At 40.6% G+C, this 26006-nt stretch overlaps 1 protein-coding gene across 1 annotated transcript in view; it reads right to left on the bottom strand.

Moving 5' to 3' along the window:
• Nucleotides 1-7009: 7009 nt before the first annotated feature.
• The window catches only part of LOC135084185 (twitchin), a 211053-nt gene continuing 192056 nt past the window's right edge, over nucleotides 7010-26006 (bottom strand). Inside the window, exons 153-163 of the mRNA XM_063978926.1 lie at nucleotides 19802-19926; nucleotides 18039-18234; nucleotides 15811-15980; nucleotides 15031-15149; nucleotides 14296-14446; nucleotides 13119-13285; nucleotides 12012-12150; nucleotides 11105-11222; nucleotides 10476-10612; nucleotides 8502-8671; nucleotides 7010-7775 (exon numbers count right to left, since the gene is read on the bottom strand). Of these exons, the coding sequence (XP_063834996.1) occupies nucleotides 7569-7775; nucleotides 8502-8671; nucleotides 10476-10612; nucleotides 11105-11222; nucleotides 12012-12150; nucleotides 13119-13285; nucleotides 14296-14446; nucleotides 15031-15149; nucleotides 15811-15980; nucleotides 18039-18234; nucleotides 19802-19926 (1699 nt within the window). The 3' untranslated portion in view covers nucleotides 7010-7568. The remainder of the gene's footprint in view (nucleotides 7776-8501; nucleotides 8672-10475; nucleotides 10613-11104; nucleotides 11223-12011; nucleotides 12151-13118; nucleotides 13286-14295; nucleotides 14447-15030; nucleotides 15150-15810; nucleotides 15981-18038; nucleotides 18235-19801; nucleotides 19927-26006) is intronic.

Raw genomic sequence — 26006 nt, 5'->3', positions numbered from 1 at the left:
GTTGATAGATCACTATGTCAGTCAGTCCGTCAGTCACACCACACGTGACTTTTTAATCATTTACTCCTGGGTTCGATTCCCTGGTGAGACAAATATTGAGGATAATTATGAGTACTTTTTTGTGAATAAAAAAAGAGGTCATGTTACCTCATCAATCTGAAAATTCAATATCAGACACCTATGGTGCCCTATGGTGGCTCATGAAGCCCCATCCCATCCATTTACATTACGATCGCGCTTCAATTTTAAACTCGTTAATTTAATATTTTGACGTTCATAAGTGCCACTTGTGGTCTAAATTGAATAAATATTTTTGATTTTGATTTTAACAAAAAAAAACTACAGTACATACTCACCAAACCTACTGTCAAATCTTTGCTCCCATAAACCTATCATTATGTTAACACATTTCTATAACAAGCACTTAACAACAAAACTATTAAAATTCACTCCACATACCCCAATCTATCTCACACAAGCTATTTTTAGTGCGATCCTATCTGGAGGAAGACATAAACACATGAATAACAATTTACATTAAAATCTATCTGCCTTTATTATAGAACTTAAATTGTTGTAATAAATACCAACATCTGCTGAACCAACCCAATCAAAAATCAACCTTATTTAACAGACTTAAAGTATATGTAAAGTGCGTTCGTAAGTTGGTACAAAGAAGAGATATCTAGGCGTGTATGAGATCGGCGAGCACCCGGCCAGAATCGAACTGAAGACACATGAGTTTTAAATCAGTACGGGCCGATCGCGCAAATAAACGACTTCGATGGACGACGTAATAAAGTATTGTAAGTGCTGGAACAGAGGCGGCGGTGGAGTCGACTGTGCTCATGAAATAATTAATTTTTAAACATACTGAAAACTTCGGAACCGTTCTCCTATAGTTCTTTGTTCGTTGAACTCAAATAAAATCTTTTATTCAGTACTTAAGCCCGTTCTAGGGCGCTTATACACCTCCCAAATATAGCTTGCCCTACCACCACTTCGGGACAACATAAATGGGCTGGTGCTGAGAAGAAAGTGGCGGAAGAAACTCAGTCACCTTTTCGCAAATAAAACTTATCAGAAAGTAACTTTTAAACTTTTTCAGTGTATTTCCATTAGTTTCAGTTAGCAAGGCCAAGTTAACATAGCGATCGTAACGAGGTTTTTCATACTAAACATTTTTATGCACACAGGTATGAAAAATTACCTTATAAAAATCCTTGGACATTGATTTACACTGCGCTTCTACTTAGTCCCAAACTAAGCAAAGCTTGTACCTACTATGGGTACTAGACAACGGATATAAACATACTTTTAATATACATACGAGTATTATACATAGAAAACACTTAGTCCAAAACAAACAAATAATATTATGTTCATGCACACAAATGTTTGTACTGTGCGGGAATCGAACCCGCAACCTCCGGAATAATTATAGTAATCCGTTTCGAACCACTACACCAAACGGCCGACCTGAGTTTACTTAGTTCTTAGTTTGCTGCCGGTTTTTGGTTACAAAAGATATAACTCCATTGCTGGTGTGCTGAATAAGCAATAACTATAAAAACTATTTTGTACCTTGATTAAAAAATCATATTCAAAGTAGCTTCGCGTGGTTATGTCTTCTATAAATTAAATTAAATATTTTGAGCAAAGCGACTCCACGCAGTCGGTGTCTTGACTCCAAGAATCAAATAAGATATGGAAAAATTAACTATAAGGCGTGCACTGATTCAAAACTGCATCGTGTTCCGTATACGGGCATTTCTAATTATTTTCAATGAACTCACGGAATTTTGAACTTTATTGACACTCATTTTTAACAAAAACAACATTCTAACTTTTTTTCCATTTGTAAGTCTTCGTACGCTGTCTAACTGATTGAATATTATAGGATGAATTAAAATGTAAAAGTCGATGTTATAAAGATCCTACTATCCTAGCCCTAGTCCTAGTCCTAGTATTATAAATGCAAAAGTTTGTATGGATGTCTGGATGTTTGTTACTCATTCACGCAAAAACTACTGAACGGATTTTGATGAAACTTTACAGTATTATTGTTTCATCATCATCATCATCATGTCAGCCATAGGACGTCCACTGCTGAACATAGGCCTCCCCTAATGCTTTCCACATTGATCGATTGGAAGCGGCCTGCATCCAGCGCTTCCCTGCTACCCTTACGATGTCGTCGGTCCACCTTGTAGGTGGACGTCCCACGCTGCGCCTTCCGGTACGCGGCCTCCATTCCAGAACCTTGCTGCCCCATCGGCCGTCAGTTCTGCGCACTATTATTTATAATTACATACATTATTGTTTATAATCCAGAATAACATATAGGCTATAATTTATGACGATCTGTAACAAACTAAATTTCACGCGGGTGAAGCCGCGGGCAAAAGCTAGTAGGTACCTATCTAAACTAATAATTAGGTTATCAGTTCTAGTAATTCTAAGACTCCTGAACAGGACCGCATAGCCAAAAGGAATAAGCTCAAGAGCCCTTAATAAAGTTTACCCTAAATTCCCACATTGAAAAGTTGATATTTAAAATGAATAATAGCAAAAGTTATCAGTAATTTATTATTGGAAGTCCATGTAATTACCATAAAAATTGCAGCTGATTGCTAGATAAATCAGCAGTTCGCGAAGAACTGATCTCGTTCGTCCTGCATTAAACTTTTCTATAAATCCACTCCACAAATAAGAAGTTAATAAAACCCGCGTCTGGCGAGCTCATTTATAATAACAGAGCGGCCAAAAATAAAGGAAATACAACTTCCATATTGAAAAAAGAGCACACTCTACTTCGAGCCTTTTACGAATTTTGACCGAAAACGAACGATCCTGTGATAAATATTGAAATATGGAATGGAGATATGATACTTTTTGTTCTGATCGCTGCTGCGGTACCGGCGGTTTGGGCGCCACAGAGATGCGACAGTAACTACGCTACCAACTCTATAATCTGGACCTTTTCAAAGCGAGAGTGAATAAGCACTTAAATGACAGTTAAACGTAACACTAGATATCTCCATAACATCAGGTGCGGTCAAATACCTGCCTTGTATGCCCTGTATAAAAAACAATTTTATTCACAAAACAAAACAAACTTAACCTAACTAACTATACCATGAATGACGATTCAGACTAGAAATTGACCATTTTTAGATCTCGATGGACTGAGGAATTGGCACAGACATTAATCATAGTAACTAAGATTTGGTAGCCACCACCATCAACAATTAGATTATTTACTGACTGAAAAACTGTAAAATTGTAAGTTAGGTAAGTAGGTATTATGAAAAGACACTCAAGATTGAATGTACTCCAATTAAGCTTAAGCTTGTGTTTGAATGTTGTTTATCAGCATCCCTACAAAGTACAACAAACCCAATTTCGTGCGTACCGACTTATCGCCAGTCGCATCTCTGCGTCCGCCTCCCCGTGATTAGGTTAGTTTTTTCATCCTTTTTCGTATCCTAATGGGGTTTCCGAGCACAGGTTAACTGCAGGGTCCCGTAGCTACCGTTTTATCGACTATTAACCACGTGTGAACCGTGATGCGTATAACTTTAATGGCGTCTATCCAGGTTTAACGGTAGACGCTTAATTTCGAGTAGTTGAGACGAATCGTTTATGGAGTTTCTAGTAGTTTAGTTTCCCCGATTACATCGAATCACTCGTTTATTTATTAGGTGCAGAGATTTACACAACAATGTAAAAGTGCCTACTGGCACAGCTACTGGTAAGCATTTCTATAGAAAGTTATTTTCTAGTCCTCGATGGTGAGAGGATAATGAAAAATTTGAGATTAAGTACCAAATAAAATAGGTGTGGGATGAATTTGTCGTCTGTGGTTGAGGATTCCAGATGTAGCTCGGTTCTACCCTCGGTCTGGTCATCACTTTCCATCAGGGGAGATGCAGGCTAAGAGCTTCTCCGTTAAAAACCTAATAATAATTATATTTTGTGACCTTATTTTTCTTTTGTATAAAGCATCTATCCTTAATCTATCTATACTTATAATAAATCTGTAGAGAGGTCAAATCTGTATATTAAATATATTTTCAAAATAACTATCAGGGGGTGATTAGTGATCGATACTGATGCCAAAAATGCAATCAGTAAATTTTTTGTCTGTCTGTATGTTCCTTATAGAAACAAAAACTACTCAACGGATTTTAACGAAACTTGGTAGGTACAATTATTCTTCATACTCCTGGGCAGGTTATAGTATACTTAGGAATTCCCACGGGCACGGGAATTAGCGGGAAAATCCTTTTGTATGAAAAATCTAAACCGCTTAAGTTAGACTCTTGAAATTTGGCATGCAGGTACCTTAGTAAACTTAAAGCTTACTTACAACAGGATATTGCAAAATTTCCACGGGAACGGGAGTTAGCGGGAAAAAACATATGTATGAAAAAATCTAAACCGCGTAAGATAGATGAAGGGGGTAAAACGGGATCCACGCGTACCTACATAGTCGCGGGCGGGTACTTTATAATATTATCATCGTACTCACTCTTCACCGAAACTCTGTAATATCTTTAATGTCACTTCCTATGTTCCGCCTGCACACGAATTCAATGCTACGCCTACGCGTTGGATTATGCATTGTGAGCCGTAATTTTAATGTCAGCAGCCATTACAAAAGTGGCACAAATTAGTTGTGTGTACGAATTAATTCACTTTTAAGATCAAGGGTCTTACCTCATGTTTTCGAAGATTCAGGCCGCAGTCAAAGCGCATGTTGAATGTTCACACTTCATGCTTTATAGTTCGCTTCAGAAGTCGCTGATGCCACGATGCCAGTTTTACACTTTCATGCTGTTAGGCTATCTTCAAAAGTCTCTGATGCTTTTCCATCGTGTCTTTCTACCTTCACGATAAGGACTCCGTAAGCTTAGCCAATTAACTGCCTAATATTAGATTTTGGGTTGCCAACGTTAAAAAAAACTAAATAATTTGTTCTAGTAAGATGAACACCTAATTTTATAATTAAATTACTAAATCCAAAATTTACATCCACTTTCAGGACTAAAGACCATTACTTATTCTGTGACTAGTTTGATAAAAATAAGTAAATGGCGTACTTAATTAACGATCGTACGCAAAAACTACCTTCGAATTAATAAAAGTTATTTAGAAAGGTAATATTAAAATTGCAATGAATCGATCAAATTGGCCTGGTCATAATTAAAATTTTATTTCCATAATTGAATTACGACGTTCCATGTTGCTAGTAAAACGACACCTACCCGCATTATTACAGAACTAACACATCACTCCGTTTTAATTAAACAACTCATTCGGATCTTTAAAAGAGCAAAAGACATGAATAGATCCCGTCACCTCGTAGAGTGAAGAATAAAAAACAATCATAACTGGTTCCTGGGATTTCATATTTTAAAATAAGCGTATTTTGAATAAGAGGTTTTGCCGCGTCACGTTCGAGGTTCGTAATAGTGTTGTGTGAATCGATTGTTTTAGTATCGATAGAATTTGGTGAATTGTTGATCTTTGAAATATTTTGACGTAGCTTGGAATGGTGGTTCGTTGTACCGGATTACAACGCTGGCGGCTGGCGTTGCGTAGTTGAATCTCACTCGTGACTCGTGACCAAAGTGATCAGCAAAATCACGTCTTCTAATCTAACTGGAGTCATGTACAGTAGTTCAGTAATATCTTTTTTGTAATAGCATAGATTCTGATCCTTCTGATGGTGGTACTTGGCACAGCATCTTAGTAACGTCCTTGTATGTTGTAATAGTGACTGAGTTTCTTGCGCTGCTTCTTCTCAGGACCGACTTTATTGTCCCGAAGCAGTGGTAGGGTTAATATTGGGACGTGTAAAAGTGCTTTTTAAAAGCCTATTTGCAAAAATAAATGAGTTTTATGTAGCAACAATGGTAAAAAGATCACAATAATTTGTCTCAAAACTCACACACTATTACAATACCCGGCGATAAATATTGCACATCGACCTTTAGAAAGAGACAATCGGCTAATTTCGGTTTCGTAGAGCGTTATCACTGTCGCACTTGAACAATGACTGACAATGACGTTTTGTCAAAGTGTAAACAAACTTTATTTTAAATGTGCGCAATTGATTTTGTGAATTAAATTGCTAAAAACTTTTTATAGTCGTGAAAGAAAAGTGGTTCACAATGTGTTAAAGTATTTGTCGAAGAGAAATACTAAGAGTTCGGACAATATTTTCATTGAATAATGTTTTGTCAATGACGTTTTGTCAATCGTATCTAAGTAGGTAGTGTACGACAGAGATAACGCTCTACGAGCCGAAATTAACCGAGTCTCTTTCCAAAGGTCGATGTGCAATATTTAATGCCGGGTACTGTACTAAGTGCTGACTAGACCTTGCTTGATATAAAACGTCATCTAACTTGACTCGATGTCGATAGATTGTCAACACAACACTAGTCTGTAATGCCTCGATTATGTGTCGGATCGAGACGCCTATTTGTAGCTTGTGAGGTAACAAAAGTGTGGATTGTGGAAATCAACTTTGAGGTTTTAATGCAAGCTATTATTGTTATAAATTGTAGCTGCGGTGATGCTATCATCGCCTCTCAAAGGGCTCAAAACGATACAAAGTTATCACGTACTTTGTAGTATTTTTCTGACTTTCGCTTCGATTTCTATAAGAAGACATACATAAACAAGTAATATTTTAGTAGCTGGTGTTTGGTCTCCATGAGACCCACCCGGTTACTGCATCTTATTCTAAAAATGAATAATTTATTGGACATTATTTTAAGTCTCGCAAAACCAATGAAAGGAAAGTAAGAAGTCTCAGATGATGTGACTGATTCAATAATAAATACAGAGGAGCAGTCCAGCAGTGGAGTTAGACTGAAACGGAGGTCTTCATTTGAATTTGATGATGATTCTATTCTCTACTATTTTTAGGATTTTTTAAATTACACAATGTTTTGAACAAAGTTGATTGAGATGACCTCAAAATGAAACACCCATATTTATTTTTCAGGTATACATATTTATTTATAAATTACGCGGTCACATGATATAAATTAAATTATGTACAATTAAATAATACAGTTATATAAAAATAATTATTACAGATCGTAGCTAGAGGCGACGCCCGTCCGTCGAGCATTCTTCGGTGGCGCTCCGAACGTTCGGCGAAGGTTCGTCATCCCCACAACCGCAACATAAAGTATAAACTCAAGCTTAAATTTAAAAGCTGCATTCTGTTAGGCCAGGACAATAGATACGATAAAGAAAACAAAAAGAAATAATAACAACGGATAAATTCGAATAAATAAATTAACATTTAAACGTTAACAGTGACTAGAGAGCGAGGATTCCGTCCAAGCGACTTCTCGTAGGCATTCGATAGGGTGTAACACTTATGAATACTTAATAAATTAATAAATAATTTAATATAAAAAAACTTCTTTACACACTTAGACTCCGAGTTGTATAAAAAAAATTGCTCAATTGAATCATTCTCCATTTTTTGGGGGTACCGCAGGGTAGTGTTCTGGGTCCCTGTTTATTGGTCATTGGTTTGTTTAGATGTCGCTGACGTTTAGGTAGAAGGCTGCGTGCGCATCGCCTTTGGAACCGACAGCGCGGGCCTGGTACTGGCCGGCGTCGTCGGGCGAGGCCTTGGCGATCTCGAAGCGATATCGCGACGTGCCTTCCATTGTGAACCTGTAGCGGGCTGATGTCTCGTCCACTGGCTTGCCGTCCTTCAACCACTGGAGCTGGAGTGGTGGCTGTAAAGATTTTGGATAATTAGTATGATGTTTTAGCTCAGAGGTCAAAAGGATATTAGTTATAGATTCTGAAGAGTAAAAATGGAAACAATTTCCCCATTTAACTAAAAAACGAGCAATAAGTAAACCCTGTGCAGTGGAAGTCTTTTCAGATGCTGGGACTGCTGCGGGCTTTAATGCGTTGAGATAGGGTCCACTTTACCTTGTCCGCTTATTAATTTCGTTGCGGGTCCAATGACATTTTAACTTTCCTCCAGGACAAACTTGACCTTCATTGGTTGGGTTTTTATGGCGGTCAAGCTGTAGATCCTGGCTACACAGGAGTTGCAGCAGTGGGAACGAGAGGTGGGAATAGTCCCGTTTACCTTGTCCAGCTCCGCGGTGAACACGGCCGGCTCCGCGGATGACACGGTGGCGGATCCTGGGAACAGCTTGTACTGCAACGCCGCAAGCTATAGGCGCCTCTAGAGCCTGGCAATAGGGTCTACTCTACCTTGTCCAGCTCCGCGGTGAACACGGCCGGCTCCGCGGATGACACGGTGGCGGATCCTGGGAACAGCTTGTACTGCGGCGCCGCAAGCTATAGGCGCCTTTAGTGCGCGGGAATAGGGTCTATTCTACCACAAATTGAAGGCGACTGTAGTGAACTTAACTGACTGAACTGCTTCTACTGCGGCGCCACAAGCTGAAAGAGACTCTGATGCCTGACCATAGGGTCTACTCTACCTTGTCCAGCTCCGCGGTGAACACGGCCGGCTCCGCGGATGACACGGTGGCGGATCCTGGGAACAGCTTGTACTGCGGCGCCGCCGGGGTTTCTCCGGGCACCATGACTACTAGGGAGCACGACGAGAACGACTCGCCCGCGTCGTTGAATGCCTCGCATGTGTATACGCCTAGAAACAAAATGTTATTTTAACAATCGTTCGTTCGTTCGTTTCAGCCGAAAGACGTCCACTGCTGGACAAAGGCCTCCCCCAAGAATTTCCACAAAGACCGGTCCTGCGCCGCTCGCATCCAGGCACCTCCCGCGACCCTCACCAGATCGTTGGTCCATCTAGTGGGAGGCCTGCCCACGCTACGTCTTCCGGCTCGTGGTCGCCACTCAAGAACTTTCCTGCCCCAGCGGCCATTTTAACATTACTCTATACTAATATTATAAATGCGAAAGTAACTCTGTCTGTCTGTCATGCTTTCACGCCCAAACCACTGAAGCGATTTTGATGAAAGGACATTGGGAACTTTAATATGAGAAAATGCCCCACGGCGGACAAAGATGAAACGTATTTTATTTCAAAGCTTTATACTTGTAGGTATATTCACTTAAAGCGCTATGTTGTGATATTATATGGGAATTCTGAGATATGACGAGTCTAAGTTGAAAATATATTTGCCTAAAATGATTTGATATTTTTACATGTTATGTTGTTTGGCATTGCAGAGTAACCAATAAAAGTAAATAAAATAATATAAATAAATAAAAAATATAAATAAAATAATATAAATAAATAAAATATTATAAATACTTAAATTAATATTAGACAACATCTCATATATTACTCCAACCCAAAATAAGTAGCTAAGGCATTTGTGTTATGGAAATCGGGAACGACGAACCACAACACACCCAAACCAGAGACAATGTGAAAAGATCGTTTTCTATATTGTCCCGGCCGGGAATCGAACCCGGGACCTCAGGATTGGCCCGGCACACCTTGAAAACCGGTGTGTGCGCCTCTCCGCCACGGAGGTCGTCAAAAATATTACCTAAATGTAAAATAAAATAAAATATTAAAACTTCATTTTCTCAATATTCCCATATAAGAGAGAAAAAAAAAATGCACGGAAATTCATTGGATATTAGTATGTATCATCTGTGATAGGTTTCGTTTGTGTCCGCTACTTTTCGAAAAGTGGGGCAAAAAGTTCCCAATGTCATTTGGCATAGAGATAGTTTGAGTCCCGGGAAAGCACATAGGATAGCTTTTATCCCGGTTTTTGAAACAGGGACGCGCGCGATAAGGTTTTCTGTGACAGACAAAATTCCACGCAGGCGAAGCCGCGGGCGGAAAGCTAGTAAACCATAATATCAGAAATATTCCCCTCCATAGGTTGTATGGAAGAGATCGCTTAAGACTGCCTAAATTGTACTGTCTGTATCTCTTGCTTTCTTGTTTTGTGTATGGTGTACAATAAAGTGTGTTTATTATTTTATTATTATACATCAACCTTTTTTGATTAATTAAAAATAAATGCAAGGATTCAGATTTTAACTGTCCCAACGGGTAATTGAACCCCGGATTCACTGCATTCAATATAATTTAAACATTAGCGCCATCTACAGACGTTTTGTCGAACATCGAAGATTTTATTTAGAAGTGTCTAGTGAGAAATCACAGCGCTAGTTCTTTTTAATAAATCATGATAATTCGTAACCGGCTAACAATAAATCAATCAGTTTATGAAAATAAATCAACAATTAAAACTGGCATCATAACATCGATTTACTTTTGTCTAAATTTACATATTTAACGCCATCTATGTCTCACTAGTTCAACTACTCAACATACTTTTCCATAATAACAAATCTTGCATTTAACGCCATCTATGCATCACTAACTTAACTACTCACTATAACTTTCCCGTATTAACAAATTACTAATTTAACGCCATCTATGCGTCACCATCTGAACTACTCACCAGCATCCTCAGGGAATATTTCTGCGATGTGTAACTTGTGAATGTTGGCCTCGCTCGAGTACTGGAAGTCTTTGGAAGGCTTGATCTCTTTGTTGTTGTGTAGCCAGACCACGTCGAAACGCTCGGCGCCTACGATTCTGTAGGGAAAAGTGTGGTTTAATTTTTGTAGTAATTATGGGATGAGAAAGAGGTTATTTAGTTTGTTAATAGATGGCGTTGTTTGGGTATTTATGTATTTTAGCTGTTGTAAGATGTTGTTTTCAGCTGATTCTAATCTAATATAAAAATAATGACAATACTGATTTGTTCTACATCAAAATTATCTAATATCTATAAGACCGCCCGATTGTTATGTTATGGTTGTGCACCAAAAAAAGGTGTCGTCTTTTTCTTTCTAATTAAATGTCACTTTAAAAAAATTTTCAATTGGGTGTAACTTTTTATTCATTAGAGCGCTTTCACATTAGGGCGTAAGAAGCGCGACAGCAGGGCGGCAGCGGCGTTTTTATAATGAAGGCAGGCATCCGCTGTCATATAATAAAGGTAAAGCGCTCTAAGAGGGTTTGTGTATTTTTTCTGTTGTTGTTTCGTAAGGTGTACAATAGCGTGTTATCTATCGATCTAGTTACCTGCAGGCCAGCGTAACCGCATCGCCGTCGGTGACGACCTGCGACTGCGCATGGTCCACGATCCTCGGCGGCTTGTCGCCGGTCTTTGCTCCGGGAGCCGCCGCCGCGCCGTCCATGGCTGGAGGTGGTAATTAAATCATTAGTACATATTTAGGTCTTTAGTAGCAGCCTGAGAGATCATGCGAAAGTTTTAGTGTGTAAACTTGGTGCATAGGACTGTTTGGACAATCATCAAGGAGTTCCACATTGTATGATACTGTACTTTTCACTGTAATAAGTATGTGTAAATAATTTTCTATTATAAATTTTCTATGCAAAACAAACGTTTACCATCTACGGAGGCATATAGTCATAGATGCATTTTTGTAATTTTACATTTGGTATAACCATGCTTGATATAAAAATAAGAAACTCTGTTCTTGCTATAAAAATACAAACTACATGGCTCGTAATATTTTAAGAAGCACCTGCTAGTTAGTCAGTCTATAATAGTTCAGCAATAATGTAATAACTATGTGACTCCAGGGGAAGGGCTCCTTTCCCCTGAAAATAGTATGTTAAATATTAAGTTTCGTTCTTAATTTTGAAGCGCGAAAAGCCCTGCCCAAACTTGACCTTCACTAAGTTTTTATTGGCAGTCAATTTATTAGTCAGTTGCAGTGGTGAGAAAGAGAGGTGTGAATAGTCACGTATAAATAAAACTGATTTGCTCCCTCCACGTATCACACTAATATTATAAAGGCAAAATTTTGTCAGTGTGTATGTTCTTTGTTACTTCTTCACGTCTAAACGGCTGGAGCGATTTTAATAAAATTTAGTTTTGAGTTAGCTGACACCATGGATTAACACATAGGCTACGTTTTAACGCGGGTAACACCGCGGGGCACAGCTAGTTGACGATACTCACGTTTGACGGAGACCTTGCACTTGGTCTCGACCTCGCCCTGGCTGTTGATGGCCTTGAGCGAGTATTCTCCTTCGTCTTCGGGGAACACCTCGCTGATTGCCAGCGAGGCTACGCCGTTCTTGTACTTGAGGTCTACCACCTGTAGAGCAAATATTGTCGGTTAGTTTTATGTCTATAAGTATACATTTATAAAAGTCGTATAAACAATATCTTGGGCTGACATAGATATTTTACGTTGAGTTAACATGTGGCCTAATGAGGGCTATCGTTTTTATACTTAACAGTTGGCACCCCTGGCGATTGACAGGACCTTACTCTACAGTGGCGCCATCTTGATGAGTGCAAATGCGATAGTCCTCCTACCACTTAAGCGCTCACCAGTTGGTGCCACTGTCTTCGCTACTAGCAAGTGACAGGACCTTACTCTACAGTGGCGCTAACTGGTGAGCGCTAAAACAATAGCCCTCATTCACGTATTTTCAGTCAAGATCTCGCTGACGTTCAGAAGTCGTCCCATTGAAAAACAGTTCTAAATCCGTATTTACAAGGGTCAGTTCGGTAGAACGATTACTCGATAGGATCGCAACTCAGCGATTGGTTGTCGTTGAAGTTTTGTTACGTGAATAAGGCTATTGATTGATAATATGATTTCTGGCGCGTAGATGGATGACAAATTACAAATTGAGCTTCCTTGAGGGACTAACGTCTAGAAGAAGACTGCTACTAAAGCCTGGTCCGTGAGCACGTAGAATTTTGTCCAATGACCCCAAGCTACCCATCCTTATCGCTCGCGCGTAATTATGTTGCTGTCGCGCTCGCACACTCACTGCGGGCGCCCGTCGCATAGTCGCGACAGCAATATAATTACGCGCGAGCAATTAGTAGAATAAAAAAGCTTTGTTGCGTTCTCTTTGAGGCTTACGTTAATTTAGATAGCAATTAAATAACCTATATGAAATAATGTGCAGACACAGAACAGGCTAGTAATGGCACTTCAAGCAGGAATGGTCCTTCAAGCCGGATGGTCCTTCGAGCCGGATGGTCCTTCGAGCCGGATGGTCCTTCGAGCCGGATGGTCCTTCGAGCCGGATGTATGTAGATACTTACCTCAGACGAGTGCAGCGGCTTTCCGTTCTTGTACCACTGCACGCGCGGGTCGGGGTCGCCTCGCACGGCGCACGACAGTAGTAAAGGCGCTCCGTCGCGCGCGTTTAGCACGTCGGGCAGCGCGCGCGCGAATGACGGCGCGCACATAGTTGAGTCTGACGCTGGTACTGTAAAGATATTTATTGTATTAATGGTAATCCTACTAATATTATAAATGCGAAAGTTTGGATGTCTAGAAGTTTGTTACTCTTTCACGCAAAAACTACTGAACGGATTTTGTAGAAACTTTACAGTATTATTGTTTATAACCCAGAATAACATTATAGGCTATAATTTATGAGGATATGTGACAAACTAAATTTCACGCGGGTGAAGCCGCGGGCAAAAGCTAATTTTTCATATATGCGACAATAGTCGGTGTCGGACTGCCTTAATTTGAGGGTACTTCGTTGCCTTTTTAGATTATTCGGCATGAACTTGGAACTATAAGCCTCCTATCCTATCTTATTAGTGGTCAACAGTTGATGCAACTGTTACAGCCATTTGAAGGAGAGAAAGGACTTATTTATTCATAGAGCCAACAGCCAAGCGCAAATACGATAGTCTTCAGTATAATGATTACTAACAGCTTGACAGTTTGGCTGTGTTTAAAGACTAAGGCCCAGTTTTTTGATTCGTAGTTAAAATAACCAATAGTCAAATTTGACAGATGTCAAGTGACAAGTGGTTAAATTTCAGAAAAAAATGTTTTTCGAACAATGGTTAGCTTGACTTTTAGTACATTTTTTAACTATTAGTTAACATTTTGTTAATATTTAACCATTAGTAGCAAAATTTAACAATTTGTTATTTTAACTATGAATCAAAAAACTGGGCCTAAGAAGTTATTGCTACTAGCAGATTTCTGCTTGCATTAAATGGCATTTAATACATATTAAATGTCACATTTGAGACCCGTTGTTCTCATTTTCAATTATCAATGGAAAGCGAAAGTTTAAAATCTTATATTTAACTAAATAAACGTTGATCGACTCTGATTTTCAGGAGAATTTATTGTAGGTCCCAGGAAGTACCTGGATGCGGGCAGCGCAGAACCTTTCATTATGGAAATCCTTGGAAAAGGCTTTTATCCAGCAGTGGACGTCATTTAGCAGTAATTAAATAAGTAAATACTCACAAACTAGCTCTTTAGTGGCGCTCCTCGACCGCGAAGACGCGTCCGAGTCCAGTTTGGCGCCGTACTTCTTCTTGCTCGCTTCTACCGAGCTCTGCGGCGAGTATTTGGGCCTGGGCGCGGCGTGCGACTTCTGTGGCGGGTCGATTGTGACCTGGGGGTACATGGAATTTGTTATAGTAAGATTTATATTTAAAGTAGATAGTAGGTAGGCTTCATTGTAAACACTAAGGCTGGGTTGCACCAAATTACTTAAACTTTAACAAACGTCCAGTCTGTTAAACTCCATACAAAAGACACCGGTTATCGTTATAGTTAGCGTTGAAGTAAGGTGGTGTAACTCAGCCTTGTAGTTTTCAAATCACAATTCTTTATTACTAGATTATTTTTATCATAGCAGCATCGGCGCAGGAGTGCAATCAACTTAATTTTACCTTGATCTAAATTAACTCCCCATACTGGCGAGACGGGTTAGGGATGCCTAATGCCGCAATTATACAATCGTGTTCGCCATTCTCCTTATGACTCGACGAAACATTCGTATACCACACTGTTCATATGCAAGGCGAGGCGAGAGACACAAGCGCACTGTTTACATATTATGCATGCTCACTATTCGCCTCCCCATTCACATGGAAACTCGCAAGAATGTGTAAATGCAGTGCCATTGTGGAAAATTGCTCCTATTAACTGCAACTACACGGCTCGAACTAGAAGGGGTTCATAATGTTAGCGTACCTTAGTCTTGGTGATGATAGGTGGTGGTGCAGGCTTGATGGGCTTCTCGATGTAGCGACGGTCTCCTGAGTGCAGGAAGTTGTGCGCGAGCGCCGCTTGCTCGGGTGAGACTACCTCGCCTGCAAACACAATCAAGTTTACAATGTATTTCCAATAACTTTTATTTTCTTCTTGGTGGTGAGAGCGAAAGATAGAAAGAAGTAGTAGAAAAGACCTGAGGTGGAATTGTGTAAAGCAATCATTATAATTTGACAGTTCATAACAATACGATTATTCTGTCAAACGCTTTGTTTAGCTGACTTTATCGTACGTTATGAACTGTCAAATGATTACGATTGCTTTACACAATTTCACCACTGATATAACTGAAGGCAAGGACGCAGTTATAAAGCTTGCACCGAGCGTATAAAAAGTTATTTATTAGCTTGCTTATTTCTTCCAAAAAACTAGCTTCAACTAGCACTGACATGTTTTTAATTTTAGTGATTTGCAGTTCTTATAAACAGGTTGTGCAAAGTTTGGTATAGGCAAACACTACACACCGATCAGAATAGAAAGATTAATCAGAAAGCTCACAAAACGCATCTCTCCCATAGCTTTTGTAAAGCAATGGGGGCTGACAATCTATCGATTGCTACTAAAAATCATATTTCGCGACAAAATTTTCGAGACTAGAATGAAGTAATTTTTGGGAAATGTGCCTAGAAGTTTTTGGTTATATTGTCAACTACCAACGTCCCAGATAACATTTTTAATTAGGAGTACAATATTACAACTTACCCTCAACAATAACGACGCACGAGGTCTCATCGGTTCCATGGATGTTGGTGGCGATGCAGCTGTATTTGCCGCTATCCTCGGGCCGGCAGTCGACGATCTCCATGGTGACGACGCCATCGGCGTGCGTCATGGAATAGTCGAACTTGGATAGCTCCTTTCTATCCTTGTACCTGGATGGAGTGAAATGGAGGTGTTAATTAAGTTTGGTAATGTAAAATTTAGATTTATAGCGGGTGTTTTTCAATTTTTGCAGTGTTTTTGAATTTTTGTGTATCAAGAACTATTTAGTCGAACGGGAAGAGCCTGGATGCGGGCAGCGCAGGACCGTTATTATGGAAAACCTTGGGGAAGGCCTTTTTCCGTGGACGTCATTTGGCTGAAAAGACAAGAACTATTATGGGGCTTATGGGGACCCACATTTTCATAATCATTTCCATTTTGGGATTATTATACCTGTATCAATATGAAAATGTCTTGAAGCGTGTTCAATGTGCATATTACAGAACATGGCTTATAACTCGTTTCATTTTCAAGCATAAATTAGAATTTTAATTTGATTGGTTGAATTTCCACAATTTGACCAATCACAGGACAGAGTCTATGACTAAAACAAATCAAGTTTTGAGTGATATTTTACAATAGGATGATGTGTCCAAGTGGCAGCCCAAAATCCCACTTTTTCGAGGCTTGGTGGCGTGGCAAACAGCACTTTTTTGAACTTACCTTCAAGCTGGAAGGTACTCTTAGACTGGGTCCTACTGTGCGTGGGCGTGGATTTACCACTTGACGGTGGGCTTGGGCTTACCACTAGACGGTGGGCGTGGCTTTCCGCTGAGGCGTAGGCTTGCAGGTGTCATCACAGCTGGAAGGTGAAGGCGCGCGCCGTCTCGCTCGACTCCTGCCAGAAGGTGTGGGCAGCAGTGTCCACGCGTGGGCTTACCACTTGACGGTGGGCGTGGGCTTGCCACTGAGGCAGCAGAGCAGCTTGCAGGTGTCGCGCGCCTGCATGACGCGCGGCCGCAGCTGGAAGGTGAAGGCGGGCGCCGTCTCGCTCGACTCCTGCCAGAAGGTGTGGGCAGCAGTGTCCACGCGTGGGCTTACCACTTGACGGTGGGCGTGGGCTTGCCGCTGAGGCAGCAGAGCAGCTTGCAGGTGTCGCGCGCCTGCATGACGCGCGGCCGCAGCTGGAAGGTGAAGGCGGGCGCCGTCTCGCTCGACTCCTGCCAGAAGGTGTGGGCAGCAGTGTCCACGCGTGGGCTTACCACTTGACGGTGGGCGTGGGCTTGCCGCTGAGGCAGCAGAGCAGCTTGCAGGTGTCGCGCGCCTGCATGACGCGCGGCCGCAGCTGGAAGGTGAAGGCGGGCGCCGTCTCGCTCGACTCCTGCCAGAAGGTGTGGGCAGCAGTGTCCACGCGTGGGCTTACCACTTGACGGTGGGCGTGGGCTTGCCACTGAGGCAGCAGAGCAGCTTGCAGGTGTCGCGCGCCTGCATGACGCGCGGCCGCAGCTGGAAGGTGAAGGCGGGCGCCGTCTCGCTCGACTCCTGCCAGAAGGTGTGGGCAGCAGTGTCCACGCGTGGGCTTACCACTTGACGGTGGGCGTGGGCTTGCCGCTGAGGCAGCAGAGCAGCTTGCAGGTGTCGCGCGCCTGCATGACGCGCGGCCGCAGCTGGAAGGTGAAGGCGGGCGCCGTCTCGCTCGACTCCTGCCAGAAGGTGTGGGCAGCAGTGTCCACGCGTGGGCTTACCACTTGACGGTGGGCGTGGGCTTGCCGCTGAGGCAGCAGAGCAGCTTGCAGGTGTCGCGCGCCTGCATGACGCGCGGCCGCAGCTGGAAGGTGAAGGCGGGCGCCGTCTCGCTCGACTCCTGCCAGAAGGTGTGGGCAGCAGTGTCCACGCGTGGGCTTACCACTTGACGGTGGGCGTGGGCTTGCCGCTGAGGCAGCAGAGCAGCTTGCAGGTGTCGCGCGCCTGCATGACGCGCGGCCGCAGCTGGAAGGTGAAGGCGGGCGCCGTCTCGCTCGACTCCTGCCAGAAGGTGTGGGCAGCAGTGTCCACGCGTGGGCTTACCACTTGACGGTGGGCGTGGGCTTGCCGCTGAGGCAGCAGAGCAGCTTGCAGGTGTCGCGCGCCTGCATGACGCGCGGCCGCAGCTGGAAGGTGAAGGCGGGCGCCGTCTCGCTCGACTCCTGCCAGAAGGTGTGGGCAGCAGTGTCCACGCGTGGGCTTACCACTTGACGGTGGGCGTGGGCTTGCCGCTGAGGCAGCAGAGCAGCTTGCAGGTGTCGCGCGCCTGCATGACGCGCGGCCGCAGCTGGAAGGTGAAGGCGGGCGCCGTCTCGCTCGACTCCTGCCAGAAGGTGTAGGGCAACGCCTCGCGGCGGCGTGGCGCTTCTGGCAAGTGTTGGCGTTGGACCTTGGGAACCGCTGGAATACACACGTCACACGGTCAGTTGTGATAGATAACTAAAGCGAGTCACAGAGAGTTTAGGTATACTGTATAGACTGTTTAAAGTTCGTTCCCCGGCAAGTGCTGGGAACTGCTGAAAGAGGATTACACTGTTAATTGTGATGGAAAATCTCAAGCTGTTCAAGTTTGAGGTGTATTTGGACTATGAGAGAAAGCTGTAAGACTTAAAATAATAAGGCCGGGCAAAGGTTGGCGCTGAATTTTGAGAACCGCTGGAGAAGAGTTACATAAAGAGTTGTGCTGGAAAGCCTGTAGGTAGATCTTCGCACTATAAAGTTTAATTTTGTCATTGTTTTTAAGCCTTGACACTAGGCTTGAGACAAGAGGGTTAAATGATCAGTTGTGGGGTTAAATCTGCTCGAGAAAAAGAATTAAAAAAAAATATATTGGCACGAGAGTAAAAAAAAACGAATCTTTTAAATGCAAATAAGTTTCAGATGCATAACTTCAAAAAGTAAAACGCTTCAACTGATTTGTATCGAACCTTGAAAAGAGCAGAAAAGTTAAGATATTTTTAACATTTGAAAAATAAAAAACACAAATTACCGGAAACGACTTTCCACGGTATCGCACATCAACAACACGATTTTAACCTTTTCACCGAACACAACACAAACTCGTTTCACCGTTCAAATATCTAGACTAATTAAAGTACAATACGGCCTAGGCCCAGCGCGAGAATAGATCTGGCGTCCGCGACCTGATTGTTCACATTTAAACTATTAAGTCGTTGAACCGATCGGTTGGCTTTTATCTCATCTGACAGGTTTATTGTTTAGCTAGGTTTATTAATTGTGCCATTATATTAGTCATAATGATTTTATTTGGCGTTTTATTGCTGGTTATAAATATATGGCTATTATATTTTAAGCGTTATATGCTCTGGTGGCTGCGAGATATTTAAGTACGTTCGAGTAATATAAAATTGAAACTTGCTATGCCCATGAATTCTTCCAGACAAGGGGGTTAAAGAGATGCAGCTATCGAGTCAATATACGAGCGTATATGTCGGAAGCAGACGAAAGTTCGAGCAAGCGGGTTCTCGAATGGGCATACTTGTTGGCAAACGTATTGTAAGGACGCCCGTTATTCGATAGACCGACGACCGCAAAAAATAACTAGTATCGCCAACCTTACGATAAGATAGCAGTAGTTAGATGGAAAAAACGGGATATTATAATTATGTGGGAGGCTTCTTCCAGCAGTAGATTGTCATTAGCTACAATAGTGATCATATTATGAGCGTCTAGTTAGATGGATAAAACCTGGGATCATACTTTGTGGCGTTCCATAAGGGAGCCTTACATCCAGCAGTGGACTTTTATTGGCTGAAATGATGATGATATGAGCGTGTTGTGACTAGTTAAAACATGGAAGTTTGTTCTTTGTTGTGTTACTCGAGAGTCCAAAAAGGAATAAAGCTTTCACACACAGGTGTTTCATATCTGAATCAAACCCCAGAAAAGGCAAGTCTTACGTTCTACAGTGAGTGAGTTAATGATGATGATGATGATGATGACTTACGTTGTACGTTGAGGAACACGACCTCCTCCCGGAATCCGTAGTGGTTCTCCGCACGGATGATGTACTCGCCGCGGTCTTCCAGCTTCGCGCGGTTGATGATGAAGTAGTAATCATCGCCCGCGTATCTGTGTGAACGAATATAGTGTCAGTAATCTTTTAGCTATGTAGATTTATGAATTGTTTTATTACTTTCTGTGAAAGTAATTGATAGCTTTTTAGGAACTTATATGCCCGAAAAATTTTAACCTTTGGTTCATTTCACAGTCATAAATGAGTAGTCGTATTTGTGCGAGTATAAGGCAAACAAATTTTTTTTAATAGCCATATCTTGGGGAGCTTTTACGCTAACGAAGTAACTCTTTCACTAATGTTTCCACGTATTATTGAAATATCAGAACAGTAAGGCTGAGTTGCACCACCTAAATTAAACAGTAAATGTAACGATAACTGGAGTTTTTTGTTTGGAGTTTGACAGACTTTTGACGTTTGTCAAAGTAAAAGTAAGATGGTGCAACCCAGCCTAAGACATATTCTAAAACAAGTTATTAGTTGAGATTTTTGAGATCAAGTTGTAGATTCTGGTGATAGATACAGGATTTGCAGTGATAGGAAAGAGGTAACTTTTGAAAAGTCCTTCTTTGTGACGTCAAATGTCGTTATGCCTATTTAACCTTACCTCTTCATGAACTTGACGGACTGCCTGAGGTTAACCGACTGGGCCTCGTAGCAGAACATTTCGAGGGATCAGTGACAGAGGGCGTGGCTACAGTTTGACGGACTAGTCTCGTAGCAGAACGCACGTCGTCGCTACGAGGCGACAGATACTACAGTATCAATCGTGCGTGTCTCGCAAGTGTTACCTATTCATGACGGACTGACTCTCGCAGCAGAACGTATCGTAGCAACCACGCGACAGAGGGCGCGGCTACAGCTGACCGACTGGGCCTTGTAGCGATCATTCGACAAAGCGCGTGACTACAACTTGATCGATTGGCCCTCGTAGCAGAAGGCCTCGTAGCGCTCACGTGACAGAGGGCGCGGCTACAGCTGACCGACTGGGCCTCGTAGCGATCATTCGACAAAGAAGAGAATGTCTCCAACTTCCTCATTGGCCCTAGAGCAATTCCAAGTATACCATCAATAAAAGCCTAATTAGAGTCATCAAACCTCTCAGTCATTCAATTAGAGCCATTAGAACTTCATAACTATGAGTTGTTTTCTATGTGTAAGCTGAGGACACGTGTCTCCAGCTGACACATCTGTATCTTCGTAAATATTTATGCTACGATAATGTATTATACCTTAAAAATTACAGTCGAATCCAAATAGTAGGCTTTCCACTTTTCAAGACTTTAGCTCAAATACTGTTAAAACCACGATCAAAAAACTATGTGCGAGCTGGAGTACCGTGTCTCCAGCTTACACATCTGTATCTTCGTAAATATTTAAGCTACATCAATGTTTTATATCTCATAAATTAAAGTCGAATAAAAAAACCCGACTTCAATTCTTTCAAAGCTTTATTTCGAACCGTTTTCGAACTACGAACCGATACGTATGTGTAAGCTGGTGACACGTAACACACGGTGGATTATTAAAACCGTATAAGTTAGAGTTGCGTTTCAAAGATCAAATAATTCGTTATAATTGAAGTACACACGAGACATAATTTCAAATCTCTAGGCCTCTTAGTTTCAGAATTAAAAGCCAAAAACTATTTTCCCGCCAAATAATTCAAATAATATGGGTCGACTGCGACGTTGCCGTTCCGTGCGTCCACTAGAGCAGTCGAATTTGAACCTAAAAACTAGTACTGTTTGAATCATTTTTATTTGTAGTTTAAATCATTTAATTTCGATTATAAGAATTTTAGACTAGGAGCCGGCTGATTTGTGTATTGAGTACCTAATAACCTATAAAATATTTTGATAATAAGTTTTTATTTTGATCACAATGTTTTATTTAATCGAGGCAAAAACATTGCATCCATACTAATATTATAAATGTGAAAGTAACTTTGTCTTGCTTTCACGCCTAAACCACTGAACCGATTTTGATGAAATTTGGCATAGAAATGGTTGAGTCCCGGGAAAGGACGTAGGATAGATTTTATCCCAGTTTTTGAAATATGATAAAGATTTTCATCATTATCATATCATCTGAAAATTATAAATAACTTGAAAAAATCGAGTATTCGGGTAGCCCTAGTGATACTCTACCTCTGGGCTTCGGCTTGACAGTACTTTTTGGGAAACCTTGTACAGGTGAACAATGGTGGCGCCCCCTATCAATGTGTTTGGTGGGACAGTTCAGTTTAGTGGGTCTTTTATAGCTGAGACGGTTCATTGTTCAATACAATCAATTCTTTCCTCTCTATTATTTTAGGTGCCTTATTAAGTACGTATAGATTACGCACATTCTTTTTATATGAACGTAAGGGTGGGATTTAGGGGGTCACAAAACCGGTTTTACCGAAACCGAAAAAAAAACTGTATTCAGACATGGCAAAACCAGGTTATTCTTGGAAATATAATAGCTAGAATGAAATACTAAAATAACAATCAAAAACGTTTTTATTCAGCTCGATTATTATCACAGATCAATTAACATTTTTAATAATTAAGGTAGATACACTTTACTAGAAATCCGATGATCTACGTTCTTGTCGGGTATCACTAATGAAATAAAATTCCTACTTCATCATAAAACTAATTAATCAGGTAAATTATTTATCACAGATCGATCAACTTTTAATAACCTAGGTAGGGTAAGGTGGGGCACAATGTTACACGGGGTACAATGTTACAATGCATATTTCTCCGTCCCTTTCTATTAGTTGTATGATGTTGGTATACACGTTTGTCAAGCTCATAAGAGCTGCTGAACTGAGCCGCTGAACATCATACAACTAATAGAAAGGGACGGAGAAATATGCATTGTAACATTGTGCCCCACCTTACCCTATACTTTACTGTGTAGTAGAATACTGGTGATCCACGGTCGGGTCGGGGAGGTTTCCGGCTTTTTTTTTTTTTTTGAAGGGACGCGCGCTGGTAGCTGGAGGAGCTTTTCCAGCTTCACCGGGCAGAGTGGCGAGTACAGAAGGTACTCTAGCCGTTTGGCGATCGTCGGTGCGCGTGCCGACGAGGCCGAGTGTGGGCTTCGCGAAGCGAAAGCGAAGACGTTCGCGATCGGGCCGTAGATTCCGGCTACTGGGACCGCAATTAACTGGGACAGTGGTCCCAGTCGCTGGATCGATAAAAATTAAATATTTTTCTTCCAGCGACTAGGTTCACTCATAGATAACTTAAAAAAATATATTATTCATTCCAAAATCGGTATCGTACTAAAAGGACAATGACCAAAAGTGGTCCAAATGTCCACCACTAATGAGACCTATATTGGCTTATGGTCCATTAAATAGAGATTAACTTTCAGTATGGGACGAAAAATAAATAAACTGTCAGTAAAAAGTTATGACTGTATGAAAAATTGTAGTAGTTTACGCGCTAATCTCAGGAACTACTGGTCCGATTTGAAAAATTCTTTTTGTTATGGATAGCCCATTTATCAAGGATGGTTTTAGGTTATATAACATCACCCTACAACCAATAGGGGCGGAGCAGCGACCACCCGACCATAATTCCAATATTGTTGTCTTTCTTCTGAGTTTTTTTTTTCTTTTAGCGAGAATCTAACACGGCACACTAAGCGACATGACATAATATGCATAGATTAATCCGAAATGTGCGATGGATAGAATGATATCAAGAACATTAATTTTCAGATGAAAAGGTAAAAACATGACTTTTCATTCAGTCTTAAACTTTTTACTGACAGCATATTTTTGATTGCGGTTTGGTTATAATGAATCAGTATTTAGTAGACTATTTTACTACATAGGTGGTGGTTGACATTTGGACCACACTCCATACATTTTTGATCATTGTCCTTTATGAATGGTCCCAGAAAAGTATTTAATTTTTACTGATCTGGCGATTGGGACCGCGGTCCTAGTTGATTGCGGTCCCAGTTGGCGGAAACCTCGGGTCGGGTATCACTCATCCATCAGAGATTCGTAAATCTAATTAATCTATTTAATTACCACAGATAAATCATATTTTACTAACTAAACTTAAACTGTTTCCAGTGTTGCCAGTAGGGTCTTGTCAGAAATTACCAGAAATAGAAAAAAAAGTAACCCTCACACGTGCGATTGATATTATTATCATATTGATTCATAAAGCTGATTCGTACTAACAACTTTCATCTTCGACTCTTATCTTACCAATCAGCCAAAATTCATACAAAGTGTTAAAATTAATTGGAAATCATCAACATTTTGAGTGTCACGTTTCAATTTAAATAATTTGTAAATTGACACTATTAATATTTTTTTACTGAATAACCTGTAAAAGTTAATTCTACAAATTCCGAAAAATCACCTAAAAGTAACCTTTTCATTAGTGTAACCTAAAAGTAACCAAAGCAGTTCAAAAATCAGCTAAAAGGTTACAAAAGTAACCTTCTGGCAACACTGACTGTTTCTCAATATTGCAGTCAACTGTCATCTTTTTTTTTAATACAAGTTTTACGGCTATGGATATAGATCCTTACGGCCAATTCTGTGCAAAATGCTGTGTTTCGTCTATTTTGTGATGTCTTAGTAGTGATTGTGATTTGTGATGTTAATATTGTTAATTTTTTTTTTCAACAAAAGAAGAAGAATTCAAGAGGGCTTTCGCGATTGGAAAATCCTGAAAGTGCTTCATGAGCTCTATCAAACGGTTCAAACGGTATTAATAATAGGTTACAGAATAAACTGGATCTATCCGAAACTTCAATGTTTCCAGCTTCCATACATTTGGTAAAGTCACATTATTTTAAAAACTACATATGATATCGTAAAACTGATTACTGATTCTAAAAGTGCTTCACAAGCTCTATCCAATGGTATGGTATCAATAATAGGTTACAGAATAAACTGGATCTAACCAAAAATTCAATGTTTCCTTCTTCCATACATTTAGTACTACCACAGTCATGACACTCATCTCTTGACAATATTATAGCAAGTAAAGCCTAAAACCAATGTTTTTCATTAATAATTTAAAATAAGAATACAATTTACGAGTTTATTTTAAGTATTTAAGTGGAGCTGGAAACATTGAATTTTCAGATAGATCCAGTTTATTCTGTAACTTATTATTGGTACCGTTTGAAAGAGCTCATTAAGCACTTTCAGGATCAGTAACCAGTTTTTTAATATCTTGTATAGTTAAGAAATAATCGAGTGAGATCACTTAACGTTTCCACCCTGTATAGTTGTTGCCCATTTTTGCCACTTGACGTGGCAGAATCGTGGGACTTCACGGTATTTAAATAAAAATTAAAGTGGTTGCGTTTAGAAACGCCACAAATATTTGAGTCTTTGGAAACAAGTTCGTTATTATACTTGTATATTAAAATATAATTTTGTTTTACCTAGCTTTTTCTTATTAATAAAATATAGGTTATTAAGTACTCAATACAGAAATCAGCCGGCTCCTAGTCTAAAATTCTTATAATCGAAATTAAATGATTTAAACTACAAATAAAAATGATTCAGTCATTGAATTCATTGAACAGTACTAGTTTTTAAGTTCAAATTCGATTGCTCTAGTGGACGCACGGAACGGCAACGTCGCAGTCGACCCATATTATTTGAATTATTTGGCGGGAAAATAGTTTTTGGCTTTTAATTCTGAAACTAAGAGGCCTAGAGATTTGAAATTATGTCTCGTGTGTACTTCAATTATAACGAATTATTTGATCTTTAAAACGCAACTCTAACTTATACGGTTTTAATAATCCACCGTGTGTTACGTGTCACCAGCTTACACATACGTATCGGTTCGTAGTTCGAAAACGGTTCGAAATAAAGCTTTGAAAGAATTGAAGTCGGGTTTTTTTATTCGACTTTAATTTATGAGATATAAAACATTGATGTAGCTTAAATATTTACGAAGATACAGATGTGTAAGCTGGAGACACGGTACTCCAGCTCGCACATAGTTTTTTGATCGTGGTTTTAACAGTATTTGAGCTAAAGTCTTGAAAAGTGGAAAGCCTACTATTTGGATTCGACTGTAATTTTTGAGGTATAATACATTATCGTAGCATAAATATTTACGAAGATACAGATGTGTCAGCTGGAGACACGTGT

This window comes from Ostrinia nubilalis, chromosome 25 (genome assembly GCF_963855985.1).
Source record: "Ostrinia nubilalis chromosome 25, ilOstNubi1.1, whole genome shotgun sequence".
In the NCBI taxonomy this organism is placed as follows: domain Eukaryota; kingdom Metazoa; phylum Arthropoda; class Insecta; order Lepidoptera; family Crambidae; genus Ostrinia; species Ostrinia nubilalis.
The sequence above is the reverse complement of the archived record's forward strand: the minus strand, read 5'-3'. Positions and strand labels throughout refer to the sequence as shown.